This window comes from Athene cunicularia (genome assembly GCF_003259725.1).
Source record: "Athene cunicularia isolate RWA chromosome 3 unlocalized genomic scaffold, athCun1 chr3_part1, whole genome shotgun sequence".
Taxonomy (NCBI): domain Eukaryota; kingdom Metazoa; phylum Chordata; class Aves; order Strigiformes; family Strigidae; genus Athene; species Athene cunicularia.
In genome coordinates, this window is record NW_020799097.1 from 51,091,842 (window position 1) to 51,119,542 (window position 27,701).

General features: G+C 40.1%; 2 protein-coding genes across 2 annotated transcripts in view; one reads left to right on the forward strand and one right to left on the reverse strand.

The window, feature by feature from the left end:
* The first annotated feature begins 10 nt into the window (after nt 1–10).
* MFSD4B (major facilitator superfamily domain containing 4B) lies at nt 11–10,145 on the forward strand. Its single transcript, XM_026846104.1, has 3 exons — nt 11–1,204; nt 2,688–2,804; nt 5,260–10,145. The coding sequence occupies exons 1-3, from the start codon at nt 1,153–1,155 to the stop codon at nt 6,501–6,503; spliced, it is 1,413 nt and encodes a 470-aa protein (XP_026701905.1). The 5' UTR covers nt 11–1,152; the 3' UTR covers nt 6,504–10,145.
* REV3L (REV3 like, DNA directed polymerase zeta catalytic subunit) overlaps nt 6,945–27,701 on the reverse strand; it is an 82,404-nt gene continuing 61,647 nt past the window's right edge. Inside the window, exons 22-33 of the mRNA XM_026844194.1 lie at nt 26,839–26,980; nt 23,687–23,931; nt 22,574–22,682; nt 21,506–21,712; nt 20,905–21,014; nt 19,766–19,865; nt 18,496–18,508; nt 17,911–18,050; nt 16,864–17,054; nt 15,719–15,965; nt 14,095–14,304; nt 6,945–11,558 (exon numbers count right to left, since the gene is read on the reverse strand). Of these exons, the coding sequence (XP_026699995.1) occupies nt 11,418–11,558; nt 14,095–14,304; nt 15,719–15,965; nt 16,864–17,054; nt 17,911–18,050; nt 18,496–18,508; nt 19,766–19,865; nt 20,905–21,014; nt 21,506–21,712; nt 22,574–22,682; nt 23,687–23,931; nt 26,839–26,980 (1,855 nt within the window). The 3' untranslated portion in view covers nt 6,945–11,417. The remainder of the gene's footprint in view (nt 11,559–14,094; nt 14,305–15,718; nt 15,966–16,863; nt 17,055–17,910; nt 18,051–18,495; nt 18,509–19,765; nt 19,866–20,904; nt 21,015–21,505; nt 21,713–22,573; nt 22,683–23,686; nt 23,932–26,838; nt 26,981–27,701) is intronic.

Consider the following 27,701-nt stretch of genomic DNA (forward strand, 5'->3'; position numbering starts at 1 on the left):
GGGCGCTGAGGCACGGGGTGCCGGCCCTCGCCCACCGCTCGCTATCGCGATATCCCCTTCGGTTTGGTTTTCTGGCAGCGTGTGTCCCCCCGCGGCGCCGTTCACTAGTGGTTGGGCTCGCTGGGCGCAGGCGTAGCGTTTTGAACCGGTTGACCAAAAGATGCCTTTGGTATAGTCAGAAAAAGTACTTTTTTTTTTTTTTTTTTCCTTTGTATCAAGTAAATATACTTAATATAGATCCTATTGGAACATACAGACTTCTATAATGTCATTCTATGAAATTCATAAACTGTGTTTTGGTTCTCATGCGCACACATTGGCAACCTCCAGCAGGCATGCTGAGGCACACTTCTGTGCGGAGAGCTTTGTAAAATCCTTCCCTTCCTTAAAGCTTATCAGAAATAATCGTCTTTCTGTGCTGGACAAAAGTACTGAGATTTTGACTGGAGGGCCTTAACTGAATTATAACTTAATTAAAATGGAAAAAACATTAGATACCACCTGTGACGGTAGAAACTTGCTCAGTTGCTGCCTAGCTATGAAAATGCTTAAGCTCTGTAGGAGCCACGGTTCATGATCTTACAGTTTTCTGGACAGGTGCAAGCTGTCTCCCGTAGGAGTGCAGGACTGGCTTTGTCCTTGCAGAGCAGGGCTGCTCACCCATCAGGTCACCAAGAGCCACACAGCTTACAGAGTTGAAGTGCTCCTCTTTGAGTCATTTGCGTCTCGTTCAGGTAGATTCTTGGAGCACAGCTAAAAAGCAGAAGCCCTATCCTTTTTTTCTTTCATGTGCAGTAATGGCCGTCTGTGTCCTTGTGTTGTTAATTAGGGACTAAACCAGATAGCAGGGCCTGTGCTGCTGCTTCTTCCTATCCCTGTACTTGGGAGGTTCAAACAGAACTGTGCTTCATCCTCTCAGGACTGTGTTGTAATCACAGGGCAGTTGAGAGAATATGAGAAATCCATTTGCCATTGCTAGCGTTTGAAATAAGTCTCTTATCCCTGGATAAGATACCCATCTCCCTGAATCAGTTTTTATTTGCTCTTGTTCTAAAATGCCTTTATTTGGTTTCCTTCCTGTTTGTTATTCCTTTCCTCCAGAACACCTGTAAAGTGTGTTTCCTTTAGCCTTCTTGTATATCTGACAAGGTCATGTGTCTGGCATTTGAGACTTTACCTTCCACAATGGAATTAATACACCTGTGTAAGTTGGTGTTAACTTAGTATTTGCTTATTTTCTTGAGGTATCACACAGAATAGCTGCTTCAATAATGCTTGGAAAACGATTCATCTCCTAATCCTTCCCAACTTGGTAGTGCTTATGGCAAAACCACAATTTGAACTTTGAATCTTGTCTCGTTTTTATCATCCGAGGGCTACCTGTAAGGGATTTTGGCTCGTGTAGTTTCACCTCCCATCTTTCAACTGCTGAAACTGCTACTGCACAGAGAAAAAATTGAATACATCATCTGTCTTTGTCAAGGAAACTTTTTAAGTACAAGTCTTCAGGCATAGAGCTGAAGTGGACCACTGAGAACTTGCTGAGAAGTTACTTTTCGGCTCTGAGAGGGGCATCTGAGCAGCTGTACTTAATACACCCCATCTTTAGCTTTTCCTCTGTGCAGCTTAGCATGCCCAGCTTCAAAAGTGTTTAGAGGCCTGCATTTCAAGTATCTCACTATGGATACTGATTTTTTTCGTTTGTTTGTTGTGGGGTTTTGTTTGGAAAAAAACAAAGTTCTTAATTACATCTATCCCCATTGATCTTTAAGTATCTGCCCCACCTATGATCAAGCATTGATTTGAAAAATAGAAACATCTAAACTGGTACAAGCTTTCTAAAATCCCAATACTGTATATTTAAGATATTAATTGTAGATTATTTTATTATGGTGATGATAAGCATAGGATTTAACTGCTGAACTTCCTCCCAAATTGTAATAAAAATAATTTCCATCTGCTAAATAATATTTTTTGAAATGGCATGTTGTAAGGGCAGTTAATAATAGCAAAAGTAATACAGTTAACGAGTTGCTGCTAAATTTGTCATGAGAAATTTTGTAGTTTTGTCTCTTAAAACTCCAGAAATCCCTTGGAATACATCCCTCGTGTGAGAACAGAATATAAATGAAAGCGTTTTTATATGGCGGTTGCTCGTTGGCCAAGGTGCAATCACTTCATGGGATTCTGAGAGTTTAAGTGGTTTGGGCTGTTTTAAAATTGAGCCAGTTGTAAAGCTCTGTAGTTCTCAGAGGGAAAGAAAACTTGATACTGTTCAAACCCACATTTTGCTTCTTCCAGGGTAAAGTAACATTTCTAGCTCAGAAATTTGCAGAAGATGCTGAAATAGCACTTGTAAAGCAAAGGTTTGCAGAAGACTTCTTCACTGTTCTAGCAGCAGATGCTACTCCCTTTGCAAAGAAAACTTTAGCAAAACAGATTTTTCTTGTAGTGTTTATATTCTGATGAAATTCTGTTTTTCCAAGTGAAAAATGATTCTGTTGAACTTCCTAGCTGCTTCTGTTAATCATGAATTGAGGTTGTCAGGTTACATCACCTATTAGGATTATCTGTAACTTTAATAATTATGAATGTGTTTGTGTTTCGTGTTCTTCTGTAATGCTTTTGTAGTTTAAATGGAAACTGTAGTATGTGGGGGTTTTGTTTTGTTTTTTTAACCTTTCCAGCATTATCCATGTTTGGAACAACTGTTGGTCTTTATGGGATACCCTGGTGTAAGAAATCCCTGCTGTTAACTGTCTTGATGTCAGTTATTGGAGCTTCCATGGGAATTCTAGACACAGGTAAGGGACCACGTGGTCCGAGAGTTCCTTCACCAAACTAACGAGAAACTTCAAGCTCACTGAAACTGTTGCTGGTATGTCATCTTGAATTAAGAGGGGAGCTGTTTTACCTGGCTGGGATTCTTGGATTATTCTGGTCCTGAGACTTGCAGTGTTTGTGTCTCTGTAACAGGCCTTCCCGAGGCAAGCTGGGCATCTCTTGCTTTCTGGAGAAGATCACCGTGTATTTCAGTGGGCAATTACAGGCGTAAAGAAGGTGTCATGTGCTCTTTAAGCAGTGTTTTCTTTAAATTACTCAACTGCAGGAAGCTGGTCGGGTTACGGTTCACTAGTGCCAGCTGGAGCTAAAGTTAGTCCTGAGCAAGCCCTGGTGTTTGAGAGTTTCTCACAGTTGTGTTGGAGAGTTGCCTGCCTAAAGCTGGCTAGGTGGCATTTGGGGTTTCACAGCAGCCATTTACTGCCACAGCTCGCTCACAGCACTATGGCATCCATCTTCCTGAATTAAGGAATATTTGCTGCCCTTGGCCAGCCCCGCTTTGTGTTTGGGAATATAGATTTATTTTATCCCCCATGGTAAGTCTTTGGCATGTGCATGCTGCAGATGGCTTGGGGGAAAAAAACCCACTTTTGCTGGAAAGCAGTTCAAAACTGATTTCCTAGTAGAGGCTCCTTACTGGAAGAAGACGTGCCAGTGAAGTTGCAGAGCAAACGTCTCCAGGTGCGGTTGGAAAGGTCGGTTATACCAGTGCTATGAAAAAGAAACTCCCCCTAGCAATGAGTTTGTCGGGCTTGGCTTAGCAAGGATGAGTTAGTGCTGGCTGGCTGCAGCAGACAGCTCAGGGCAGGAGGCGAGGCCACGGCAAGAGACCTGAGCACGCTTGGAGACAACTGGGTGACGATGGTGGACTTGCAACTGGGGATCAGGAAACAACCAAAACTACGTCAGCAGCAGAGTGTTGGTGGTGAAGCTGCGAGAGGTGGCTGCTCACCTGGCACCTCCCCAGTGATGTCCCGGCAGCGTGCCGACTGCCCGGCCCACTGAGGCAGCCCGTGGCTACTTATGAGCTAGTGAGGTACGACTGGAGCCAGCTGACCAGCTCCGGGGCAGGCTTATTTCTGAGAAGGAGCTGGCTGATGTGTTAGCGTAGCTAGCCAAACAGCTCTGGAAACATACCAGCCAGGGCTTGGTTTCAGCGGCTTGGCCGGTAGGCAGCACAGAGGAACGATGGCTGCGCGTGGGAACCCTCTGCGGTGTTTGAGGCAGCTCTGTTAGGCACTCAAAAGTGTGTGATCCAGGATCCAGTGGTGAAAAAGATGGGTTTGCGTGGCACAGGTTAGTTATTGCTAAATAACCTGAGTGCAAAGGTGTATTTGCTGCTTCTCGTAGGATCATCACACATGGTGCTTGGTTTAAAAATTCTTTGTAGGGGAAAATCCTCTTGGTTTATTGTAAAAATGCCCTCAGTGGGTGTGTGTGCTGCTTGGAACTCAGGCCTTTGAGGCAGGGAGACTTCTCAGCCTGAGCGGGAGTAGCAGGAGAAACTAAGAACAAGGCAATAGAGTAACTGGATTCGTTTGGAAGAGTGTTAGTGCTGAGTGACAAGGGTTGCTGTACTGTAGCACAGGAATTTCATTACTGTTCTTATTTTCCTGCATTCATCTCAGGGGATTTTTTAAATGTCTCTCTGAGATCTTATTTTCTAGCATTGTTGTTGATCTGAGGGTGTTGTAGTATGGTTTTGCAGTGGTATTATTGTAAATGTTTCCACTTCTGTAAAGTCGTTTGAATGTGCAGGGTAGCCCCAGCCCATCTGAAGCAAGTGATCCTTGATGTTTTCTGGGATGTTAAGGAGGCCTCAGATTCTTAGCATTGTGCATTGTTGCTGTTAATACAGAAATGAGAAGTGGTTACATTTGTTCTGTTGAAAAAAGGCTGGAAAATGCTGCAAATTGTCAAGGAGGGTAATTAGAGTCATAGAAAGGTTTAGGTTGGAAAAGACCTTTAAGATCATCGAGTCCAACCATTAACCTAACACTGCCAAGCCCACCACCAAGCCATGTCCCTAAGCACCACATCTCCACATCTTTTAAATACCTCCAGGGATGGCGACTCAACTACATAGGCAACCTCTTCCAATGCTTGACAAACCTTTTGGTGGAGAAATTTTTCTGAATATCCAATCTAAACCTCCCCTGGTGCAACAATGAAGTACGGCTATCGCTGATGGATTAAACCACTGTGTGGCTCTTCGTTTTGAAAAGTTTAAGGTTATTTGAAGGGTTTAAGGTGCTTACGGGCAGAATTTCAGTTAACTACAGTTTTGCACACTGTATTTGCTAAATCTGGTATTATTGCCAATGGAATTAGTAATATAGGTTATGGTTTGTTTTTTATTTAAAGCGGTAATCTGGTGTCAGACTAAAATGACTGAATCCTCCTCTCTCGGATCTGCAGGTGGGAATGTACTGGCTCTGAACACCTGGGGAGCAGAAGCTGGGCCACATATGCAGGCCTTGCACTTCAGTTTTGCTGTTGGTGCATTTGTGGCTCCAATCCTGGCTAAAATGGCCTTGGGAGGCTCCGAATTGAAAGAACTTTCAGGAGCTGAAAAGACAAACCAGTCCATCCTGAGGTCTGTGCCGACAGCATCAGCTGCATCAGCTACGTCAGCACTGAAACACCGTCTCGGTGCAGACTTTTTGTGGTCCTATGTTGTCATAGGGACTTATCTGCTGTTAGTTTCTTTCTTCTTTTTTATTTTGTATTCAAAGGGCAGCTCAGCTCGAGACAAATCAAAGGCGTCTCTGCAGAAGTGCACGTTTGCCAAATATCACTATGCTCTTATTATGCTCCTGTTCGTATTCTTCTTCTGCTACGTGGGAGCGGAGGTCACTTATGGTTCTTATATATTTACTTATGCAAAGGTCTTTGCCGAGATGAAAGAAAACGAAGCGGCCGCTTTGAATTCTGTCTTCTGGGGCGCGTTTGCCGCTTGCAGAGGAGTGGCGATATTCTGTGCCGCTTGCATGTACCCTGGCACCATGATCTTGCTGAGTATCGTAGGCTCTGCCGCCTCCTCCTCGTGCCTGGCCTTCTTGGCGCGGCACCCAGCCTCGCTGTGGGTGGGAACCGCCGTGTACGGAGCCTCCATGGCCACCATATTCCCCAGCGGCATCTCCTGGATAGAGCAGTACACAGTGGTGCAAGGAAAATCGGCTTCTCTGTTTGTGATCGGGGCCGCGCTGGGTGAGATGTGCATTCCTGCCGTGGTGGGGTACCTTCAAGGAAGGTTCCAGCACGTTCCGGTGGTTATGTACACCGCCCTGGTGACCTCCGCGATGACGGTTGTACTCTTCCCTCTGATGTACAAGTTGGCCAACTCTCCTGAGGAGAGCAACTTGAAAGAAGTGAGTGAGAGCGAGGACCGGAAAGCTTTGTTGTCAAACTCAGGGCTTAATGAGGATGAAGAGGATGAGGAGGATGCGGGAGAGTGGAATGAAGCAGACTTTGAGGTAATAGAAATGAATGACACGCTGAAAAGCTCTGTGGTAGAGACCTCCCGTAAGATACCAGGGGACTCATCAGCCAAAGCCCCTCTCCAGCCCCAGCTGGACGATGCACTGTGCGACCCTCCAGCGGTTGCTGGGGGCTCCCCTGGGAGAAAAAATGCAAATGTTGATCGGGAGAAGAATGATTAAAGAAAAAGCTGACTCTTTTTTTTTTTTTTTTTAAAAAAAAAACAAACACAGAAATGCAATTGAATTGTAGCTGGTCTTGTCAGGTGGTTCAAGAATCCCTTTAGCGTGGCGCAGATCTCAGCGCATTCATCCAGCCCTTCCCTTCCCTCTGCAACGTGTCTTGGCGTGGGAGAATCCACTGTGGTGTGAATGGGGTAATGTGATAAAACGTGTAGATGAATCTGAGAATGTTAAACCGTAAGAGACGTTTTCTAAATACGAGGCATGCTTTTAATATATGCTGTAAGAAGAACTGACTAGGAAAGAATGGGACTGCTCAGAGCACTTGTTTTTTTGGGTGACTGGAGGGTGTGGTTTCAAGGTGCTTGGTCACAAAGTGTTTTCACAAGAGGGAAGAGAAATCTGTTATCTGTGACACTGAGCTTTCTTACCTCATGAAAAAGGAATGTTTCTGCTGGGCTGAACGTTTTGTGTGTGACATAAACCAGGAAATCAAGTTAAATTTCAGGTGATGCCCAGTGGCTGTAAATCAGGTAACCTGTTGGCAAACTATATAATTTCCTGGTTCTGTCACTAAGATGAGAAGAAATGAAAAAATAATTTTTAGGAGTGAACCACGCCTTTGGGTCATTTAAAAGGAGTGGAGTATGGGAAGCAGGACAAAATGAGTCATGTCAATCTGCTGGAATGCTTAACTCTGATTTTCTGGTTAAACAGTGGTGACAAATCTAAATAGCCTGAAGTAGCTGTGATTTTAATTAGTGCACTACCACTGAAATTAACAAATGTATGAAGAAGATGATAAAATTTTATACAAAAAGATGACAATATATCGTTATTGATGTAGGGATTTGATATTTTGAAGCCAGTTGTTCAAGTTAAGGTTTTAACAACTTTTCTGGCTTCCTGTGCCAAGACTTTTATGTATGAAAATTGGAGAATGGGGGGGAGTTACCGATGAGACAATCCTTTTGGGTTGTACTGTCCCATCGCTCACCCCTTGCCGGCTGGATTAGTGCTGTTTGGGTTTTGTTTCCTTGGGTGGTGACTCACAGGGGGACTTTTCCCTAGTGGGAGGTTTCTGTTTGTAGGTTCATTGCTGCTGAGCGAGGAGACCCTGGAAGGCCCTGTCAGGCCACTGAGGCCTCCCCAGGAAGAGCAAAAAAACTCAGCAGCTAATGGCAGAAATCTGACTCTAAAACAGTAACTTGCAATTTGTCTACTTGAAACTCCAAATTTGTAGGTTAAGTATTTTTTTAAGGCTGTGTGATCAGCATGTGCCCATGTTTGGGGTTTTTTTTTACTTTGCACTTTTATTAGTATTTTTCTTGCTGAGAAGTTTGATTTAGTAAGAGCTCTAGATGTAACACAGCACAGAACCTTGAATGTTCAGTGTGTTTTCAGGACTGGTTTTGTTCCCTCTCTTGTCCTCCAAGTGTTCAACCTCGAACCTTGTGGCTTTTTGCCTTTCTTCTGAGAAGTTGGTAAGAAGCAGGAATCAACTTGTAGTGAAAATGCATCATTTTTGCATCTTGCCGTGTTGTTTTGCCCAATACCTTGTTTTCTCTTGTGTGTATGTGCATTTCTGTGGCATCTTTTCCAGTGCAATGCATGAACCTGCACTTTAAAATACAGCCTTGTGTCACTTGCTACACAAGGATTCTCTTTGCTTAAAGTAATGGTAGATGCTTTTGAGTATCAGGCCAAACCCTGTTCTAGGTACAGGTGACAGCATTTGGACAACAGGAGTAGGGCTGTAGGGCCCTGATGGGGTGTGGCAGAGGTGGTGACTGAGATGGGCATGGATTAAACCTGCATTTCCTCAGCTTTCCTCCTGCACCCCAGTAACTGCTGTGGGTGTGTAGGAAGCAGAGGCTGAGGAAGTAGGTGGTAAAGGGTAAATCCTGCAGGTGGATGGGGAAGTGGTAACTGCTTCTGCTCTGCTTTTGTGGTGTTCCCAGCCCCCAGAGAGGTCACGGGGTTTGGTGCAGGACAAAGAGCAGAAATTACAGCTCCCCCCTGCCTCTGCAGTCCACAGGCTCCACCTGGACTGCCCACAAGGGAAAAAAGTTTCCCCAGACCCAAGATTGTGTTGCCAGGAGAAAATTCGTTTAAGAAACACATTTGGCAACCAGGAAGATTTTAAATAATCCCCAATTCATATGCTAATTTTTGGAATGAAATTCCAAATGGAATGTCCTGCACCTAAGATTGTTCTCAGGGATAGGTAACCTGTCTTGCATAATCAAGTACTAAAAACCAGAAAATGAAAGTAAAGCTGCATTGAGAAATGTGCTCTGACCTGCTTATATACACAGTTATTTGTGTTTGACTAATGTCTTCCCAACAAATGTAAAAATACTGTGCAAAACAAAGATTGGATTATTTTTTATTTTTACTGGCTGTATTAATTCTTGCATGTGTTAACTTGAATTCATCCCTCTTTTTCCCCCTTCCAAGCAGGAGGCCTGAGGAGTAGGGACAGAGCAAGAGCCTGGGCTGCTGGGCAAGAGCAGCCTTTCACAGGTGAAGGACCCAGAAGCTATGGCAGGGAGACAGGGTGGAATCTGGGTAGCTCCTGGGAGTGATACTGGTTAAAATCCCATCCCCACAATAGGTGGAGGGCTTTGTCTGCATGATGTCTACATTTGGAGTCATCTTAGTAAGCACTTACAGCCCCTTCTCCTTATTTCTGGCCTCAACCTTGACATGGAATATCCATACAGAACTTGTTCTCCTCTCCCCTCCAAGCATGCTTTTAAGAGCAGGGGCTGCCCCCTAATGAAAATGAAATGTTTGAAGCCGTTTAAGGTTACTGCAGACCTAGAACATTTCCAGTGCTGAGTGCAGCTCCCAGCACTTCTAGAGGTCCTTCATGTTCAAGGCTCTAGCTTTCCTAGCTCTTGGATTTTGGTGTTCCTCAAGGCTTGTTTTCAGACAGTGAATGTTAGTTTTTACACATTTCAATTTCCTTCCAAGCAAATTTACAGTGAGGATCTCTTCACAGTGCCTTTTAAGTTACAGATCCTCCAGAAAGCTTAAACACTTAACTTTACATACTATGGGCTGAAATTACTTGAAGTAAACCGTAGTACTTTACCATCGCCTTGCATACCAGAAAAGTCATCTCTGTTGAGGACAAGAACTGTGGTCTGTGCATTAGATACCTGAACCTATTGAGAATCTCATATTTTGGTCCATAAAGCTGAGACCGAGTTGAAGATGAGCACTTGCCCCTTGACTCGGGTGTTAAAAGTAACAACCTCTTGCAGTTAAATGTCATTTAATCGTTTCATTTAGACCCCCAAAGTGCTGCCAACTGCTGGATTGTACCGTGAGCACTAACACCTTAGTCCTGGCATTTGCACTTTCGTTCTGTACGTGACCAATGCTCAAATGCAAGAGCAGGCAAAGGTGTGTGCCTTGATGGGGTTTTTTAGTTACTTTGCATAAAAGCGCATCGCAATCTGTGGGTGTTCTATTGTATATTTAATAATTTTCATTCTGCTTGGTGTTGGTTTACATTGTATTGTATAATGTGAAATTTAATAGACTGACTTGTATCTTGAATGTAATAAATTCTTAACTGGAGAAGGCACTCAGGTTCCCTGATGTAAATAAAGTTTTGTTCTATTTTTCAAAGCTACTCTGGACTTCTAAATTTAAAACTTACTCCTCTTTTGACAAATGGAAAACTGGAAATGTTTCTCGTCTGGTTTGGGGAAGGCCTCCAAGAACTGGTACTGAGGGTTTGGATCCCAGAGCTTAAGCTGAAAGTGGAACTGTGGATTCTTAGCTCTTGAGCAGTCCTGAGCAGGGCCTTACTACTTGTGTGCTGAACCGGGGAAACAAAGGTGCCTGCAATTGAGGGCAAATAGAAAAAAAGCACGTCATTTTTACCATATCATTTTATTCAACTTTAATATGGTTTCCATTATTAACTTCTAAAACAAAATGATTTCCAGTTTAGAAAACAATGCACTGACCACATAATTCCTTTTCCATTTTATACAGTTATACAAATATTCTAAATACACATTTTGTCAAGATGGTGGCAAATAAGATTTAACTGTACAGTACATAAGGAAAGAAAATATTTTAAGCATATTTAGAAGCAATAGAAATGTCTATACAAAACAAGCAAAAATGGAATAAAATTTTATATTTAAAGTATTGCAACAGTCCCACAGGTTTGTAACAAAAATGTCTTTGCACAGTTCCTCACAATGCCCCATTAATAGCTAAAGCAAGACAGCAATTTTTAGAAAATAATGTTTCAAAATGCTACACATGATACTACTGCTTGCACAGTCTGATCAAAATAACAATCTACTTGGAATCAAGCAAAACTTAGGAGGAGATATACCAACCAACTTTAAAATTATCTGTATAAAAGTCATTGCACATTATTTTACTCAGTTGTTTGAAAAGTAAAAAAGTGTATTTACAAAATATTTCGCAGACAAAATTATAAAGTGAATGCGTAATATATAAGTAACACGTCTTGATACTGACAGTTCAAGAACACACACTAATGGTTTTATCATTTCAAGAGGTTTTCAGTGCTCCTTCCTCCAGGAAGTAAACTTGACTTCTACTTTGAAATGGATTTACAAGATGTTACACAGAGCTATTTCAACATCAGCATTATAAAACAGTATGTTAGAAACATGAAAGAAAGAAGAAATTTGTACATCTTAAAAAGTGAGCTGTTCATAGATCAACAAATGTGATTTTTTTTTTTTTAAATTTAGTTAGGATAAGTGTTCATTATTCTTCAGATAATAAACCCAACAGTTAAAATGGAAATTCCTGGACTAGATGAGAATTGAAAAAGCACCATGCACAATAGTCTTAGTGTGGTAAACACTGAAGAAAAAAAAATAGCACCTGGAATCCTGTAACACAGATCATTTAAAACTGGTCAAGCAGCTGGCGAAGATATGGTGCCTTTGACAGTTCTCTGCTTACTCTGGAGAGCTTGAAAAGTACTGGGCAGTTGAGGGAGACACACTGGATCTGTCGATCAAAGCAGCCTGTACAGTTCTTGCATATCTAGATTACACATAAAAAACCCAAAACGTTATTTTAAACTTAACATGAGCTTAAACTTAACATACATCACCCAGGATTCCCAAGTCCTCAGCACTGTATGAGCTCCGTCCTGCCAGCCCCGAGCTTTCCTCCAGCACGGGGGGATCCAGCGCAGCTCCAGTCCCACCCGGCTGCTGGTGCCTGGCCAGCAGCGCCCACCCTGAGCTGGGCACAGACCCGCAGCTTCACAGGGCCGCTCGGGGTCTCAACCCCGCTAGTTAAGTTCCACTCATATCTAGTGACACTGGAAAAAAATAAGGTAAATAAATGGAACGGATTGAAGTGGGGCAGCATGTTAGATTCATGATGAAGTTGCCTAGTGAAAAAAGACAAAACTGTTCTGCAGTTATTCAATACATAGGAAAGGGACTTAATTAACTACTCCTGTTTGGAGATAAGCTTCAATTAGAGTTTTACTTTCCAAGTCAATCAATCCCAAGACAGAAATACACAGGGCACACAGGTTCCACTGCTCTTCTTGGTCACAGAACTACTCGTTCATGTAGTTAATGCTGCTTGAAAATACTCCAACATGAGATACACGAGGGAATAAAATAGCAGCAGGCAGTTTTTCCAAAGGTAGCTACCTTCAGAAAACTAAAGGGCCCTGGCTTTGCCATTTCATTTTTAATCATTTCCAGTATCTGCGACCTCCAGTGTTTTTTCCAAAAACTCAAGAAATTTGCTTCCAACCACACTCATGTTTTGTAACATCAAAATGTGACACAAGATTATCCTAGAATTTGCAGTTTGAACAACAAATCAGAATCATGTCCTTTGCTCTGAAAATTAGTACTTTTCCTTCTTTCCAAACTAAAACTATTTGGGCCCCTGTGACCCTCACAGCCAGGCCCTGACAATAGCTGGGGAGGAGCAGCCCCTCTCGGCCAAGTCCCACATGTGGCACCTCAGAGGACAGCAGTCCTCTGACCTGCAGTCATGACCAAAAGGAACAGGATTTAAGTGGTTTGTTCCTTTTGTAACCACTAAAAGAACCTCAGAAATAAGCCTACCCTAGATCTTTGGAAAAAGGCTCTGTCTGGTTTGAACACAAAGGATCAAACTAAATGGTACTCGAGACACTTCTTAAGTTCAGTTTGTGCAGAGCGGAGAAGTCTACGGCCTTAACCTGTGGCACGTAATTCTCACGTGCATTTTAAAATAACATATGATTCTATGTTCTATCAGTGTTCTGCTGTCTCTGGCGTGTTTATAACCTAGGAGGGCCAAGAATTTAAGCTGTGAAGGATCACAGCATCATAGAATGGTTTGGGTTGGAAGGGACCATAAAGATCATCTAGTTCCAACCCCTCTGCCACCAGCGGGGCCACCTGCCACTACACCAGGTTGCTCAAAACACCATCCTGTCCTGGAACACTGCCAGGAAATGTACATCTTCACAGTAAAATACAACAGATGCTCTTACAGAGAGGTTATCAAACACTGACTAGAATGGGATCCCAGGCCTTGCCGACCTGCTGCAAAGACAAAAGACTGTTCTGATCAAACCCACTGATCCTGCTGCGGGGCTGGACCTATCTGCCAAGTTCTGAGGTATTCCAGGACAAAAGCAATGTGAAAGGTGTAGAGTGCCACAGAAAAACTGCACAACATGCACCGTCTTCCTTTGCTGGCATTTACAACACCAATCAGAGCAAATATTACAAAATAGAGCAAGGAATGAGTCCACACCTTAGTAATGCAATATTTATGATAGTGAATTATAATGTTTTTCTAGCAACAGCCCCATGGGAACCTATGAAATCAATGCCCAGACTGCAGAAACCTTTATATCCCCATTTATAATTCAGACAAGTCTTTAAAATGGTTCACGTGCTAATGCTCAAAATAAATGTTAAAAAAAAATTATTAATTGTAAAAGATGACAGTAGGAAAATTAGGTGAGATATACATATGTTTCTGCAAGGGGAGGCACTGTGCTTTGCTATAATATATTGGCAAAGCACAGTCAGCTACCCTCTTAATTGACTTCTAGCTCAAGGGAAAAAAGCAGCTTAGAAAACTCCTATCGAGAGGAAAGGTAACAAGAAAACCCCCAAGCTAGCACACACCTCTGTGTTTTATAATTACATTTTAGATAATAAATGTATTTTCTGGGACAAACATTTTTGTTACTAGAATATCAATTGTTATTTTAGTGAAAAAAAGGTGAATCTGTCATACTTTTATAACTCTTCATCACTATCATTATAAAAAGGCATCTACAAACCACGTAGGATACTCTTAGAAAAAGAAGAAAAGGAGGAAAGCATCTTCTGTTCTGATCCCCGCCTTCACCTTTATTTTTACACAGCGCTAAGGAGAGTAACAGCTGCTGTGCTGCCTTCAGCTGCAATGGGAAAAGCAAACAAGCTGTAACACATTTAACACCCAGATTGTACTTCCCATTTCAGCTGGGGGCACGCAGTAACACACTGCTTTGAAATTTCAGCCCCTGTCTTTGGCTGATAGACATCTGACAATGCTTTAATCATACCTTGACCAGCTGTTCTTGCTTACGCTCCAACTCTCGGATTTCTTGGTTGAGAATCACTGCCACATGCTGTGGCTGGCTTCTGCACTTATTACAGATCCCGTACTGGGTCAGTTCATCACACACGGGACAGTGTAAGGTCGTGAAATACTGGGAGATTGTGCCTTTGCGTCCTTCTAGCTCGCTGCGGGCAGTCGAGGCAGCTTTCTGAATCTGTAAAAAAAAAAAAAATTGAGAGGTAATGAACTTTCAAGAGAGCAGCTTGCCTTATGCCTAGGTTACAGAGCCTGTTTTTTTAAAGGAGTATGAAAATACAACACAGCCTGCAGGGCGTGGGCTCACGCACAAATTATTAACATGGATTGCATCACTCTGAAAAGTGTAGTACTTGCCCTGAAGCGATACACTGAACAGAGCACACCCACACACACACCTATTTCACAGGGCATCTCACCAGAAAAGAGAAAGAGTAACTGAAGAAATCCTCAGTCACCCGGTAAATTCCTGAACTCATTTCAAGCTCTGCCTCCTGCAGTTGTTCCTTTGCAGGTGCTGATTGACTTCATCACATCCCAGCGTGCCCAGTGGTCGCCTTCTGGATCCTGCTGCCCCTCGAGTTGCCGTGCCAGCGCAGTCCCAGTCACAGAGCTGACACCGTCCTTTGCTCTGTGGCTCCAGCTCATGCTGATTTCCCTGGATAAAGCCCCATTGCTGGCCCCCTGCCCAGGAAGGTTAGTTTTCTGCACTCGCTCCTAGTGCTGCATGACTTAGCTCAGTGCTATCCCTCACTCCCCTGCTTAAAATACCCAGCTGCCCGGCTCCCTCCCACCTCCCCAGTGCTCCCTGGCCTTGCAGAGGCCAAGCTCTCTGTGCCTTTTTAGAGCAGCTTGGAAACAGTGCAGGTGAGTGTCATGGTGCCATCAGGAAGGTAAAGAAAAGCAGCAGAACTGAATCAAGTCAAGGCTACATTAAAAGTTTGCAGTGGGAAATGTGATGACCTACCCTGCTGCTAAAGCCTACACCAAGCAAAGTAACCAAACTATGCAGATAAACGGTCACCAGCCCTTTTGTCAGGGGGAGCACACTAAAATTCAGTTATCTAACACTTCTCTTCCCCCATCTCAATGATTTCTTTCATTTTTTAGTAAAGTCAGATTTGGATGTAAACTAGTTTAAAATTTCTGGTGATGCACATTTTTTAAAAAGTGTTCCTGCTGCTGGGTCATTACCACCTTTTCTATGATGAGAAAAGCTCTTCAGAACATCTTGCAAAACCAGGAGTTTCAGTATCTACCAGAGAGAGATTTAAAAGGTGGTAGATACATATACAAGCACTGCTAAAAATATACAGTTATGGCAAAATATTCTTTTAAACTACGGATGAGGTCAGAAAATAGAAGAGGACAGTGTGATCAACACTGCACAGAAAGGCTGGCTGACAAAATTGATTTACTAAGCAAAAAAACACACAGAGAAGATCTAAGAATCAGGTCTGCATGTTTGGGCATCAAACACTGCCTTGTAAAATAACCTTTGCTGTTGCCTCATACAAACCTCGTTCCATTAAAAGTCATGATGAAACCAAATGCCGTACAGATGCGTTTGTAATCTGCCTTCAAGCACTCACCCGTGGCAACTCGTGGTACCAGCTGAAGACGTCTATGCCAATAAGTGAGAAGACTCTGGCCAGCGGCGGCAGAATCTGCTTGGTGATGTAGTATGTAGCATTCAGCCTCAGGTTGGGATCCTGCAGGACTTCGGTGGGCCGCCTCACCAGCTGTATCAGGGGCAGGCCGGGCACACCGTACACAATGACATAGGGCACTCGCTCTCCAACTCGTGGCTCAGAGCGACGGTCATAGGCGAGCATTTTCCTGTTTAAAAATAACCTTTATAATGCACCCGGAGACAAATTCATGGTTATTTCATTTGCTTGTAAACTTCCCCATCTGGTTTTATTAGTAGCTCTCCAGACAACGGAAGTTAATGCCCATTATGAAGCACAGAGCCAGGTTGTTTCATTTTTAATTTGTGTCATTATCAGACCCAAATTCTAGAACTTGGAACATGTGCCCTAAAGATATGTTCTGTTTCAGGTCACTCGGATTTGCATGCAGGCTGTTTTCTAGCTACCCTTTCCCTAAAGAAATATCTTAATGAAGAGCAGCCGGGGTACTAAAAAGAGTTCAAGTACCTAGAAAGCAAAGGACAATTCAATTTGAAGGAGGTATCAATCCAGAACTTAAATTTTTTATTTATTTTAAAAGCATGGCTTAATTGGAAGACATTTTATATTAAGCAAGGTTGCAAAATGTGCCAAGTCACGTTATCTATTACTGATAAACAGTATCAATAGGATGAAATATTAACTAAGGTACTTTTTGAAAAATGACAAATTATGCCTGGTAATGTATTCCACAGCAAGGACACACATCACTATTACCATTTTTAACATATCTAATATCCGTGAGCAATGGACAATTTTGGAGCAAGCCCTTGTACAGAAAAACAATGCAGATGTAACAGCAGTGAACACACCGTTACAGCATCCTGACAAGAGACTTCACTCCTCAACATGTGCAGCTCTTTCCAGGACTACAAATGGCTTTCTAGGACTATCTGATGCCTGATCTCTCTTCACACACAGAAGAAAGTCAAAGTCATCTGCTGCAACAATATCTGAAGGAGACATCTCATCGCGACCCATAACTTGGCAGTACAAAGGTCAAAAGAAAAAAAACATCTGCCATTAGCACTTCTTAATCTCATTACCTGGTGATTTCCAGGGCTGGTACACAGGATCCAGGCCTGTAAGCTGAGCTCCCTCTGTACTCTTTTGCAAAGATGAAGTCTTGTATGCTGGCTTTTCCTTCCAGTAACTTCATGCATTGATTCTGAACGTACTGTTTGATCTGACTTATGTCCCGTGTTTCAAATAGCAGCTTGATAGAACACTCAAGTATCTTTATAACCAAAGGGCAAAGGTAAGAAAAACACGTATGTTTAACCAAAAATTAATTCTTTCCAAATAATTCAGTAAATTATAAGGAATTATTAATACATTGCTTAGAAAAAACAACAGTTGTGTACTAGAATGTTAATATGACAACAGGTTGCATTCTATTCTGCTCAAAGACATTCATAAACACATTACTGGGCAACTTTTTCTTCAGTTTGACACATCTTTCATTACATTATCCATACTCTGGCACTTAGACCATTTCAACAACTACTGAGGTTTTCCAGAGTATGGGAGAAGATGTTTTTTCCACATCATCTAAATTTTTTTGCCATTACTTTCTGATCACCTCAGCAAACAAAAGAATTGGGATTAAAAAATGGAAGTAAACTCTCCTAAGTAGTTACTTTTCTTACTGGCATAAATTTGTTTTGTCTTAAGAACAACCTTTTCTTTTCAACTCCCCAATATACAGCTTAAAATAAACAGGCAAGGAAGTTTATTTTGAATGAATTCTTAGCTAAACTAGATTTATGTGAGGTATTTAGCAGACACATCAGTGTACCTCACTCATCTTGAGTAATATTTCCAGTTAAAGTGAACTGGATTTTTTAGAGAACTTACATGGAGCTGAGGGCTCTTTATGGAGTTTTTTGGGGGTGAAAGATAGTAGTTAAGATGAAAAGTGCGAGTCCTTGTAATGCTGTACAAGATCTTCAATTTATGTTTCAAATGGCTTATAGCAGAAAAACAGACAATGTCTTGCACAACTCAAAGACCAGAAACTCTGAGAAAGGACAAATATAAAATGAAATAACAGAATACTAGAATTTCATTCAGGAAGAAATACAGCATTATACCTTGGAAACAGCAGGACAGGAGTCCCTTCGGACTGTCTCTATGCCTTTTGCATCAAATACTGGGTCCTTCTGGTCCAGTGTTTCATACATGTAACCCACGTACCTCTTCTTAGTTTGCAGGACACATGGCAAGTAGACCTGGAATGTTTAGAAAGAAGATAGCTCAATCTGGCATGTGCTGGGAATATAAGGTGGCACTGAACATAGAGGGTTTCCTAAGGAATACTTTGCTTTGTTGGGTTTTTTTTGTTTGCTTGGTTGTTTTTTTTTGTTTGTTTGTTTTTGTTTTTTTAATCATTAAAACCAATAAACTAGATCAAAGAACTGTTAAAGGATGGCTGAGGAAGTTGGGATTCAGCAGTGCTCCATTCTTAATTCACTTTATACTTCATCTAGCTCTAAAGGCTAAGCAATGCGAAGTTCAGATGAAAAGTGACGTACAGTATTTGTTTGAAGTACCCTTACTTTTCTGGATGGCATCTGTGAGCACTTCTAATGTAACTCTATTATCTCTCTTAAAAAAGACAGTAACATGTTGAACAGCAGAGAAAACTTTCCCAAAAGAAGTGGCTTTGAACTTTCTATTTTCAAACTTCATCTAATTTTGAAGTGCCTAAAATCAGTTAGTAACTGGATCTGCGGAAAGCACACTTGTTAAATGCCTACACTTGGAGAACAGTTTCCTCATGAATGGATTTTTAGGGTCATGGCCTCTTTTGCTTGTTTTCTTCAACCTCTTATTTCATTCTTGATAGTGTCCATATTCCTTGACCAGTTTTAAAAGAAAGAACAGGGAACAATCTCCTCCCAGTATTACTAGGATAATGCCACAACTTCCTGGCTCTCATGGAAGAGGGAGCAGTGAGTTCAGATTGCCTAAGGCTGAAGAAGGTCCCACACAGATGTCCCACTTCTTGAACAGATGCTCCAGCTTTGAGGCATTTTCCGTTTTCTGTGCTAGGAATAGTACCGAGGAGAGTACTTGGTATTTTGACCTACAGGTGAGTAAGGGCACTTGAAGTGAAGCACTTGGACATCTTCTCAAGTATAACCTTGCATCTAGTATTTTTTTCTGGCTAATTACTCCTTCAGTTTAATGACACAGAATTGCCTCAAAGTGGGAAGGGTCCCTGTGTATTAGTCAGTGAGGAAAAGTTGCCATGCCTTCCACGGCTGTCCTAACTTTTCTTGCTAGTATTTTTCTACTTTGTTTTCTATGAAAAATGGCAATTTGCTTACAAAGTCTGATTGAACCTATTGAGTCAGGTATGTACTTAGAAAATATCTATAGCACCTGAACTGATTGCTAATGACTGTCCAATGATAAGCTTCTACCAAAATGAGTATCACATTGCCTTGCTCTTTTATAAAAGGCTTATTGTCATTAATACTCCTTCCAAAAGCCTACTAAATGGATTTTTAATTTTGTATGTATATGTATCACATGGACATATTCTGAAGTGTGCTAAGGCTAGCTGAAGAATAAATATCAGGCCTGTAATTAATGCACTGCAATCAGTTCAAGGCATGTTGTGTATTTTCTCCACCAAGTTGCACACATTGGTTTGACTGTATGTATATAATACAGAACTGAGGGACACATTTCCAAAAATTGATGAGACAGGAATCTCAAATTGCCTGGTGCTGCCAGCACAACAGGCTAGCAGGCATCCTGATGTGAAAGTAAGAATATTTCTTTTTGTTGTTCATGCTGCAGTGCTCCTCTGACAAGGTCCCTGAGGCATTAAGGAGCTTACAATATACCTGCAGAAACAGTACAGCACGCAACTGTTGTATATCCTTATGCTATGTTAGTGTCCAGAAAAATATTTTATCTTTACTTTTTTTTTTTTTTTTTAACAGGTTTGGGGTTTGTTGCTGTTACAGCTTCAGCAATTTCTTGGCCAATCTTAAAAGACTGCTCCTTCGTGGCTCCTTTCAAGAGTACAAACATGCTACAAGAAACCAGACATAGGAAATAACACAGATCTGTTCAATGTAGTTCTTGAAATTTATAAGCTATAGTTTCCTGGTGGCAAGGCAGAGATTTTGTTATCAATTCTGTTCCCCTCCTTCAGCTAGAAAGGCTAAAAACCTGAGAAACTTCAGTGTTCAGTATGAGATGAGGAGTGCCAAAGGCACGACGAACCCTGTGACTCTGGTGAGACAGGGAACGTGACTGCTCCCAGGCACTGCAAAACTTGAGTTTCCAGGAAAGAACTGTAAAGAGCTCTGGGCATGCCCTTTTTTCCCCACTGTGTGCAGCAACAGGATTTTATTTCCTTTCTACAATTTTTTTTTTTTTTTTTTTTGTGAAGCTACTATGAATTTAGTATCTTTGAAATTTCAAGTCTTTAATCAAATCTGGCTGAAATCAGTCATTGGACTCACAAGCTATTAAGGAAGGACAGCCAGACAAGCTTTGTTTCCCATGGCTGAAAAATTATCCAAGTCTAGCACCAGAGATGGATACACCCAGAGCATGGCTATTATTTATATGAAAGATTGAGAAAGGGGAGATATTTATATGATGTATTTCAGGCAGCCTAATCATATCTTTGTATGCTCTGGTGGCTGCTTCTGAATTGTATCCACTTTTGAAGCTTAAAATAGTGCCCCCTTCTAAGTATCAATGTTCAATGCCTACTATATTATAAATACCTTATTTTTGAAAATAAAAATGGCATCAGAAACAGGCACAAAAATACTCATTCAATAAATGACATTATTTCACATGTGAAGAAGTATTATTTTTTTTCTGTTCCACGTAATTTTCAAAAGGAAGGAAACCTTCAAAGTGCTTTCTAAGAGTCCTAAAAGAAACTCCAAAAAAATTTTTACTTTGCATATTCCCAAGACAGTAAACAACAACCCAAAGAGGGCCCACATACTCTTTTCAGTATAAAAAATTCCCCTTGTTGAGACAAATGAAAAATGTATCTACAAAGAACTACTATGATTTTAAAACACTGTAAGAAGCAGACCATTAATTACCTGTCAGTATCACCATACACAACATGAGCACCCCATTTTTTTGTGTCGTTCACCAGTTTTATAGCACGCTCCAAAGTTTCTCTGGCTTTGTGAACAATGCTATCCCCAACCTGCCAAGTTAAAATGAAAATTTTTATTGTACTGCTAAACCCAATACGAGCTCTTGGTAAACATAGTCTAACCTTGCCTCATCTATTTATTAAAATAAAATATATTGTCTCAATAATATAGTCATTTCATGCATATAATAAATGAAAAGGTTGCTTACATTACCCCAAAAGAATTAAAGGAAGAGCAATCAAAAATTATTATGAATTAAAATAAAGGAAAACTTGGTTTAAACTTCTTTAGGCATATTAAAAGTGCAAGGAGCAAGACAAGATTGCTTAGGTTAATTTTCTTTAGTTTCTGGATTCTGTCGATTCCTCCTTTTTTGAAAACTATTAAACAGCTCCAATGTTTTATTTTATTTCCACTGTTAGAACTGTAATTCAATCTACCTTTTGTGAGAGTTCTACAGAAATGCTAACTCCAAATGTTCTTTTATGGGAAGAAAACCAAGACTTTTTTATTTTTTAAAAAAAAGGATCACAACTCTTACCTCAGTGCATGGCATTCTTCCAGAAAAATTAGCAGCAGTATAACCAAATGTAAAATTAGCTATAAATTTAAGACCCAACTGACGAGCTTCAAGCATTCGAGTTATAGCCTTGTCATGTTTATAAGCCTTCATTGACTGTTTCACCATTATCCTAGTCTTCAAGATTTCTTCTAGCATTCTTGGCAGCACACCTTTTCTTACTGAAGGCTGCCATAAAGAGAACAAAGAAAAAAATGATGTTAAAAAGCCCAACCTAAACAGTTAAGAGTAAAAGCAAAACCAAAACTGTTAGATAATCTCTGTTAAGAGGACAAATTAATTAGCACAATGCCCTAGGCACTAACGGTTTGGCTCTTCCCACAAATATTATAAGCAACCTAGAATACAGGCAAAGCTCTTAAGGGCAGGGTAAATAGCTTTTTGTTCTTTGTTTTCATCAGCCCTGCTAATGCAATGTTTAGATAACCTTATTAACTAAAATGGGACTTCAGTATTTAACTGTTAATTTGCAAAATGGTAAATGCTAAAGGAATATTATCTTTTCAAAATTGTGCAAATATTGTTTACTTAAAGCGGGTTTTTTACATTAAATATACGTAAGCCGGCAATTGGCTAATGATTTGTAAGAGCTCCAGGCCATATTTATTAATTCATTACAAATCAGCCAGCAGCACACATAACATGAAATGAGAACAATAGAAAGCAAGTCTCCCAAACCGCGACTCCTTTTCTAGGAAACTATTACTGCTATACAGGCAGAAGAATGAAGTGTTACACACAGATAATTACTGTTTGATTCCTAAACTGCACAAGTAAAATACAGTTTAATTATAGATGAAATAAGCCTTCGGTATAAATGAAAGCATAAAGATGACATTCTATTTTCTGAACTGCCAGAAGTTCAGCAGTCTGACAAATATCAAAAACCATCAGGAAATGAGAGACTGAACCTCTCCCCTTCTCTCTGCTCTTAATGCAGCAAAATATAAACTACAATATCAATTTGATCTTAAGCTAGTCAGCCAACAGGAACTAAAAATGCCTGTCACAGAGCACTAATATCATTACCTTGACAAAAGCTACTCCACTGGGTGACACTGTGATATCATGCCTTATCTGGTAAAGTAAGTCAGGAGGTACTCTGAGAGATGTACAGCCAAATTTGAATGCATCATATCTAATAAAGAGAAAAATTAAACATGAAGACAATTCATTCATTTACAGCCTGATCAAGCAAAAAGCAACTCACATTAATATGCTGATAATGCCAGCAAGGATAGAATCACAATTATGATCACAGGTATAAAACCCAATCATTTAAAATTTCTTAGCTACATGCAAAAGGCTCTAAGAATAAAGTAGTAATAAATGGCTAAATTCCAGCAGATATAATTTATCAATTCTGTTCTGCATTAACGCATTATTTCCAAATGCTGAGTTAGTGGAGGCACATACTCATACCCTAATCTCCTATGGAAACCATGCACATTTACCAAGGAACACACTGGATATATTTTCTTCCCACAAATTCAGAATTTCAGATCAGAAACTTAAAAACCTGGTGGTGATACCTAGCAATTATCACATGCATCTTCCCATTCTTCCAAATACTGTTTTATAGAGGTAATTATAATGAGCAATGAGATTTTTTTTCCAGTTAACAGAATTCCTATTTAGCTTAACAAGAGATGTTACACAGAATAACTCATTGTATCTTTTCATTTTGAATAGTTAAGACTAGAGTGAACTACAGCTGTTAGAACAGTAACAATTTATTAACATACATACAGTGGATTAATACTAGTCTAGTTTTGAAAATAGGTAGTGGATTTATGTAACACTAACATTCTGAAACAATATTAAAAACTAGCATCACCACAATAATGGAACAGGTGTACACACATGCACATACACAGTTAATTTTTTTTAACAGAACAGAGTCTAATTCTGTATTTAATTAAAAATGCATATTGATGTGTATATGTGTGTGTCTGCATGTATATAAACACATGTGCAGACATCCACATTTTAGATCTTTATCATCTCTATTGAGTAACAGAAAATGGTGCTATTCATACATGCCCATTGTTTCCACTGACAACCAAGGGTTCTCAGTACCTTAGAAAAGATGCTAAAGTCTCTAAGAAATCAAAGTTTGAGAAAAAAAACCCAACAACTTACTTTCCTAAGTTTTCAACATGTCCCAGGCAGGTTGAAAAGCAGTAGTTGTACGCTATCACAATGGAAGGATATAATGACTGGAAATCTAATACAAGAACAGCATTGCTGTAGAAGCGGGATTCTGGCTCCATTATTAAGGGAACACATTGCAAGGCTTTCATTTGAGCTCGCTGCTGGACACTGGGTGTCACAGGAATATAATTCATTGGCTTTGCAATACGCAGCATCATAGACTCCACACGATACTGCAAAACAGTTTGGATATAACCATTATAATTTCAAAAATGCAGAATAAACATGAGTGTATTAAAACTGTGTAAATATGCACTTACATTTCCCAAATTTAAAGTATGGGCAACTAGTTTTCCAAAATAAACAGCCATACTCTTCTTTTTAATGTATATTTTCTATCACATATAGTGGAGATTTTCTATGTGTTTCCTTATCATTTAGACCTGACCATTGAAAATCAAGTACTTCTAATTTATCTATGGAAAAAATAAACATCCAGCTCAGGTTAAAAAAACAAACATCCAACAGGATGCAACCATATATACTGATTGTCACGAGCATTTGCTAAAATATATTTTTGTTAGACTTGCAGAACATTGATTACAAAGTAGAATATGCAGTTGATAACCATTTTTCATAGGAATCTGCACAATTTTATTTCAACATCTGGGAAAACAGAGAAATGACGTTCAAGTTGTATAGGTTGATAATTGTGCCTCCACACATCTGACCATGAAAAGTACTAGAATGTACTTGGCAGCAAGAGAGCAAAGGGAAGAATCTAAGTCAGCCTGTTTCAGTAGTCTGATGCTTTGCATGGGTATCATGCTTTCTCCCTGATGATGCCAACAAGTGGTACAGGAAACACAGAATAACAAAAAGATTAAGAAACTTTCACCTTGTTGAAGACATCACAAAATATCATATGTAGAGGTAGCAACATGAGAAAAAAACAGCCCTGTTTACTTATGTATTATTTAATACTTTAGTAAGGTTTTAAAAGCACTAATAGCCAGGTATTCCCTGTGTCCATTCACAATAAAAAACAAAATAGCTGAAGATTACATACATGGGTGTCAAAGGACTGAAAATCCCAAAACATGAAAGAACAATCCTATATAATCCTAAAATTCTGTGCTTCGTAAGCAACTAAATCACTACACAGAAGCCTGATGCACTACACATTCAATCACTGTACTGAGTGGGTTAGGTATAGTTTCTTTAACTCTGATGTTATAAATGAAGTTACAGAACCAACAGCTTTAATGAGACTCTGCCACCTTACAAGGTTGGAGCTTTAAAGTGTAGTTTTGCAGCAGCATAAGGTGCTGCTGCCTTGCACTAATTGCACACTAATTTGTGTCCAGTGATGAGTTCAGATATCTGATGAGGTGGTTAGGGACTGGTCTGTCAAGAACTAGGTTTTTTTTAAATAATTTTCAACAAGTTCTTGAATCATCTGACTAATAATTGATATGCCTGTGACCATCTTGTTAGATTTGTTCAGTCTACATTCAAGATAGCTTAATAAAATAAAAGAAAAAATCACCTTTAAAAAGGGTCTTGTAAAACTTAGTAAGAGATACAAAAATAAGGAAAAAAAAATCTGAAACCTTAGTACTATTCCATTTTAACATCTTTTTCAGCTAAGGAGAAAGGAATATCCTCATAAAAGGTAGTGATGTTTCTTCTGAGTGAAAAAAAATATTTGAGGTGACTGGGAACTGTTGCTACTGCTTTTTTTGTGATCTAGAAAGTTTCAATGGAAATAAAACATATATGCACAGAAGGGAAGAGAAAAGAACAGTCAGGATAGAAAATGCAGCATGTTTCTGTTGCTCACTCCCACTCAACAGCCATTTGAGAAAATGACAGGCAGAACAGTCTTTGCAGGCTGCAGTCATGACAGTTTAAGCATATCTACATTGGCAGTATGCCAGTCCCACCCTCCCTGTCCCTAACTGTGCATTTCTCTTCCCTTGCTCCAACAGCGGTACTTAGCCAATAACATGGTAAACCAGATCAGGGAGCTAAACTGGCAAATATCTTTTGAACGCCACCATGGTTCTGCCACCAGTGCTGCCCCACCTCCAAAATACAGGGTCAGTACCAGCAAGATTGACAAGAACCTGCACTGTGTCAAGAGATGACGGAAGCAACTGTACTCAAAGGAAAAAAGGTGGCACCATTTTTAAATTGTGTTGCCCTGTTAAGCAACTGCAGCTTCAGACACTCCTGTTTCTGTCTGGCTTAAGACAATGCTGGTCTGCTTAGGACATAAATTGTCTTTTTGTCCACAGAAGTTGCAAAATAATCTATCCTGGTCAGCTCAGCTATGTGTCTATTAAAACAGAACGCAGAAAGATGGTAGGAAAGAATAATTATGGTAGGAAAGGAGACAACAGCAGGAAAGCAGACACATATGAGTGAGTAGCTGTCTCTCCTTTCAAGTGCTGTTCAGGGCTCATGTGAAACCATAAAAACAGCCTACTTAGTCAAGTCACTCAGAGCCTGGGCAAGGAAAGCCTTTGATATTACTGGAGACTGCTGGGGTCTCAAAGAAATACTAGTGTAAATCTTACTCTGTCCTGCTCCCTTTCTCTCTCATGCTAGTATTAAAGTAACAGAACCACACATATCTTGCATGACTTCTGTACTTAATAAACCCAGAGCCCTTCTTGTCTTATCATCAAATGTCATACAGAGGTCTGCTTCACAGGAAATGTCACTTAGAAGATATTCAATGCAGCTCTGTCTGCTCTGGAAGAAAATAATCTCATCTTTCTAAAACATGCTCGATTATACTTCTCAATGTTTTAAAAAGCACTAACTTCCAGACTCATCTAAGTGTGAAAAATACCAACTCAAAGGGAAAACTTAGTGCTCTCAAAATCAGTAGAAGGGACTTGCTGGTGTGATTACTTTTGGGGCACTCTATTTTTAACAGCTATTTTTAATCTCTGAGACTAAGCATTCAATCCATTATTACTGCCTTTGAATTGCCCTTCTTTACATTTCATGATATGCAAAAGAGTCTTCTGTGACATTATGAAAATACATATACTGACTGAAAAGATACTGAAGAACATTTTGTAAAGACTATTTTGCCTTTGTGAAGCATAAGAAAAACGAAATCTTACCTGGGAGCCTCTTGTTAATACATGTAAGAACTGAATGCCAAAAAGTCTTGCCATTTCACTCGTTCTGTCAATCAAATCCAGTTTCTCTAACAACTGGAGATTCCCACGGACCCGGCTGATATAATGATCAACCATTTTCCACCTGTGAAAGGGAACACCTTGTTATAAACAATTAGGAGAAGGTTGCTCTTTCGACTAAGAAAAACAAATTTTTATGATACCTTGCTACAAACCAGCAAATAAAGTTTCCTTTAGGACATTTTCATATGGCTCTTTCAAAAATGTGGTGCACATAAACATACACTTACGTATTCTAAAGATATACACAGAATGTGTTACAGCAAACTAACGTTAATGCGTGTGTCAATGACATGCTCTATTCTGTTTTCTTAACTGCCCGAAAGGATTACTGAAACTCGTTTACTTTTTTTTTTTTTTAAACTGTGTGAGCTTTTGTGGAAGCATCCTTCTGTATTAAGAATACCTATCTCAGTTGAACACAAATTAGTAATTTCAGCACAAACATAAATTAGTAATTTCAGCACAAAACCAAGTTTTCATCTAGCTGAAAAGTATCTATCTTTTACAGAAATTATATGTATGTCACAAATGATGTTCAGATCAGTGCTCAGTTTTATTATTTGTTCATATGACATAATACCAAATCACTCCAAGGGAGAGTGAAGCCCAGTGTGGTAAATGTTATATAAAGGTATATTGAAGCAGCTACAGTTACTGTCTTAACATCTTGCACACTGTTTTATCCTATTTTAAAGCCTGGCTTGGTTGACATGCACTGTGATGTAAAACAAAAACCTGACAGTTCATTAAAAGTCCTTCTGATGAATAGTGTATACAAAATA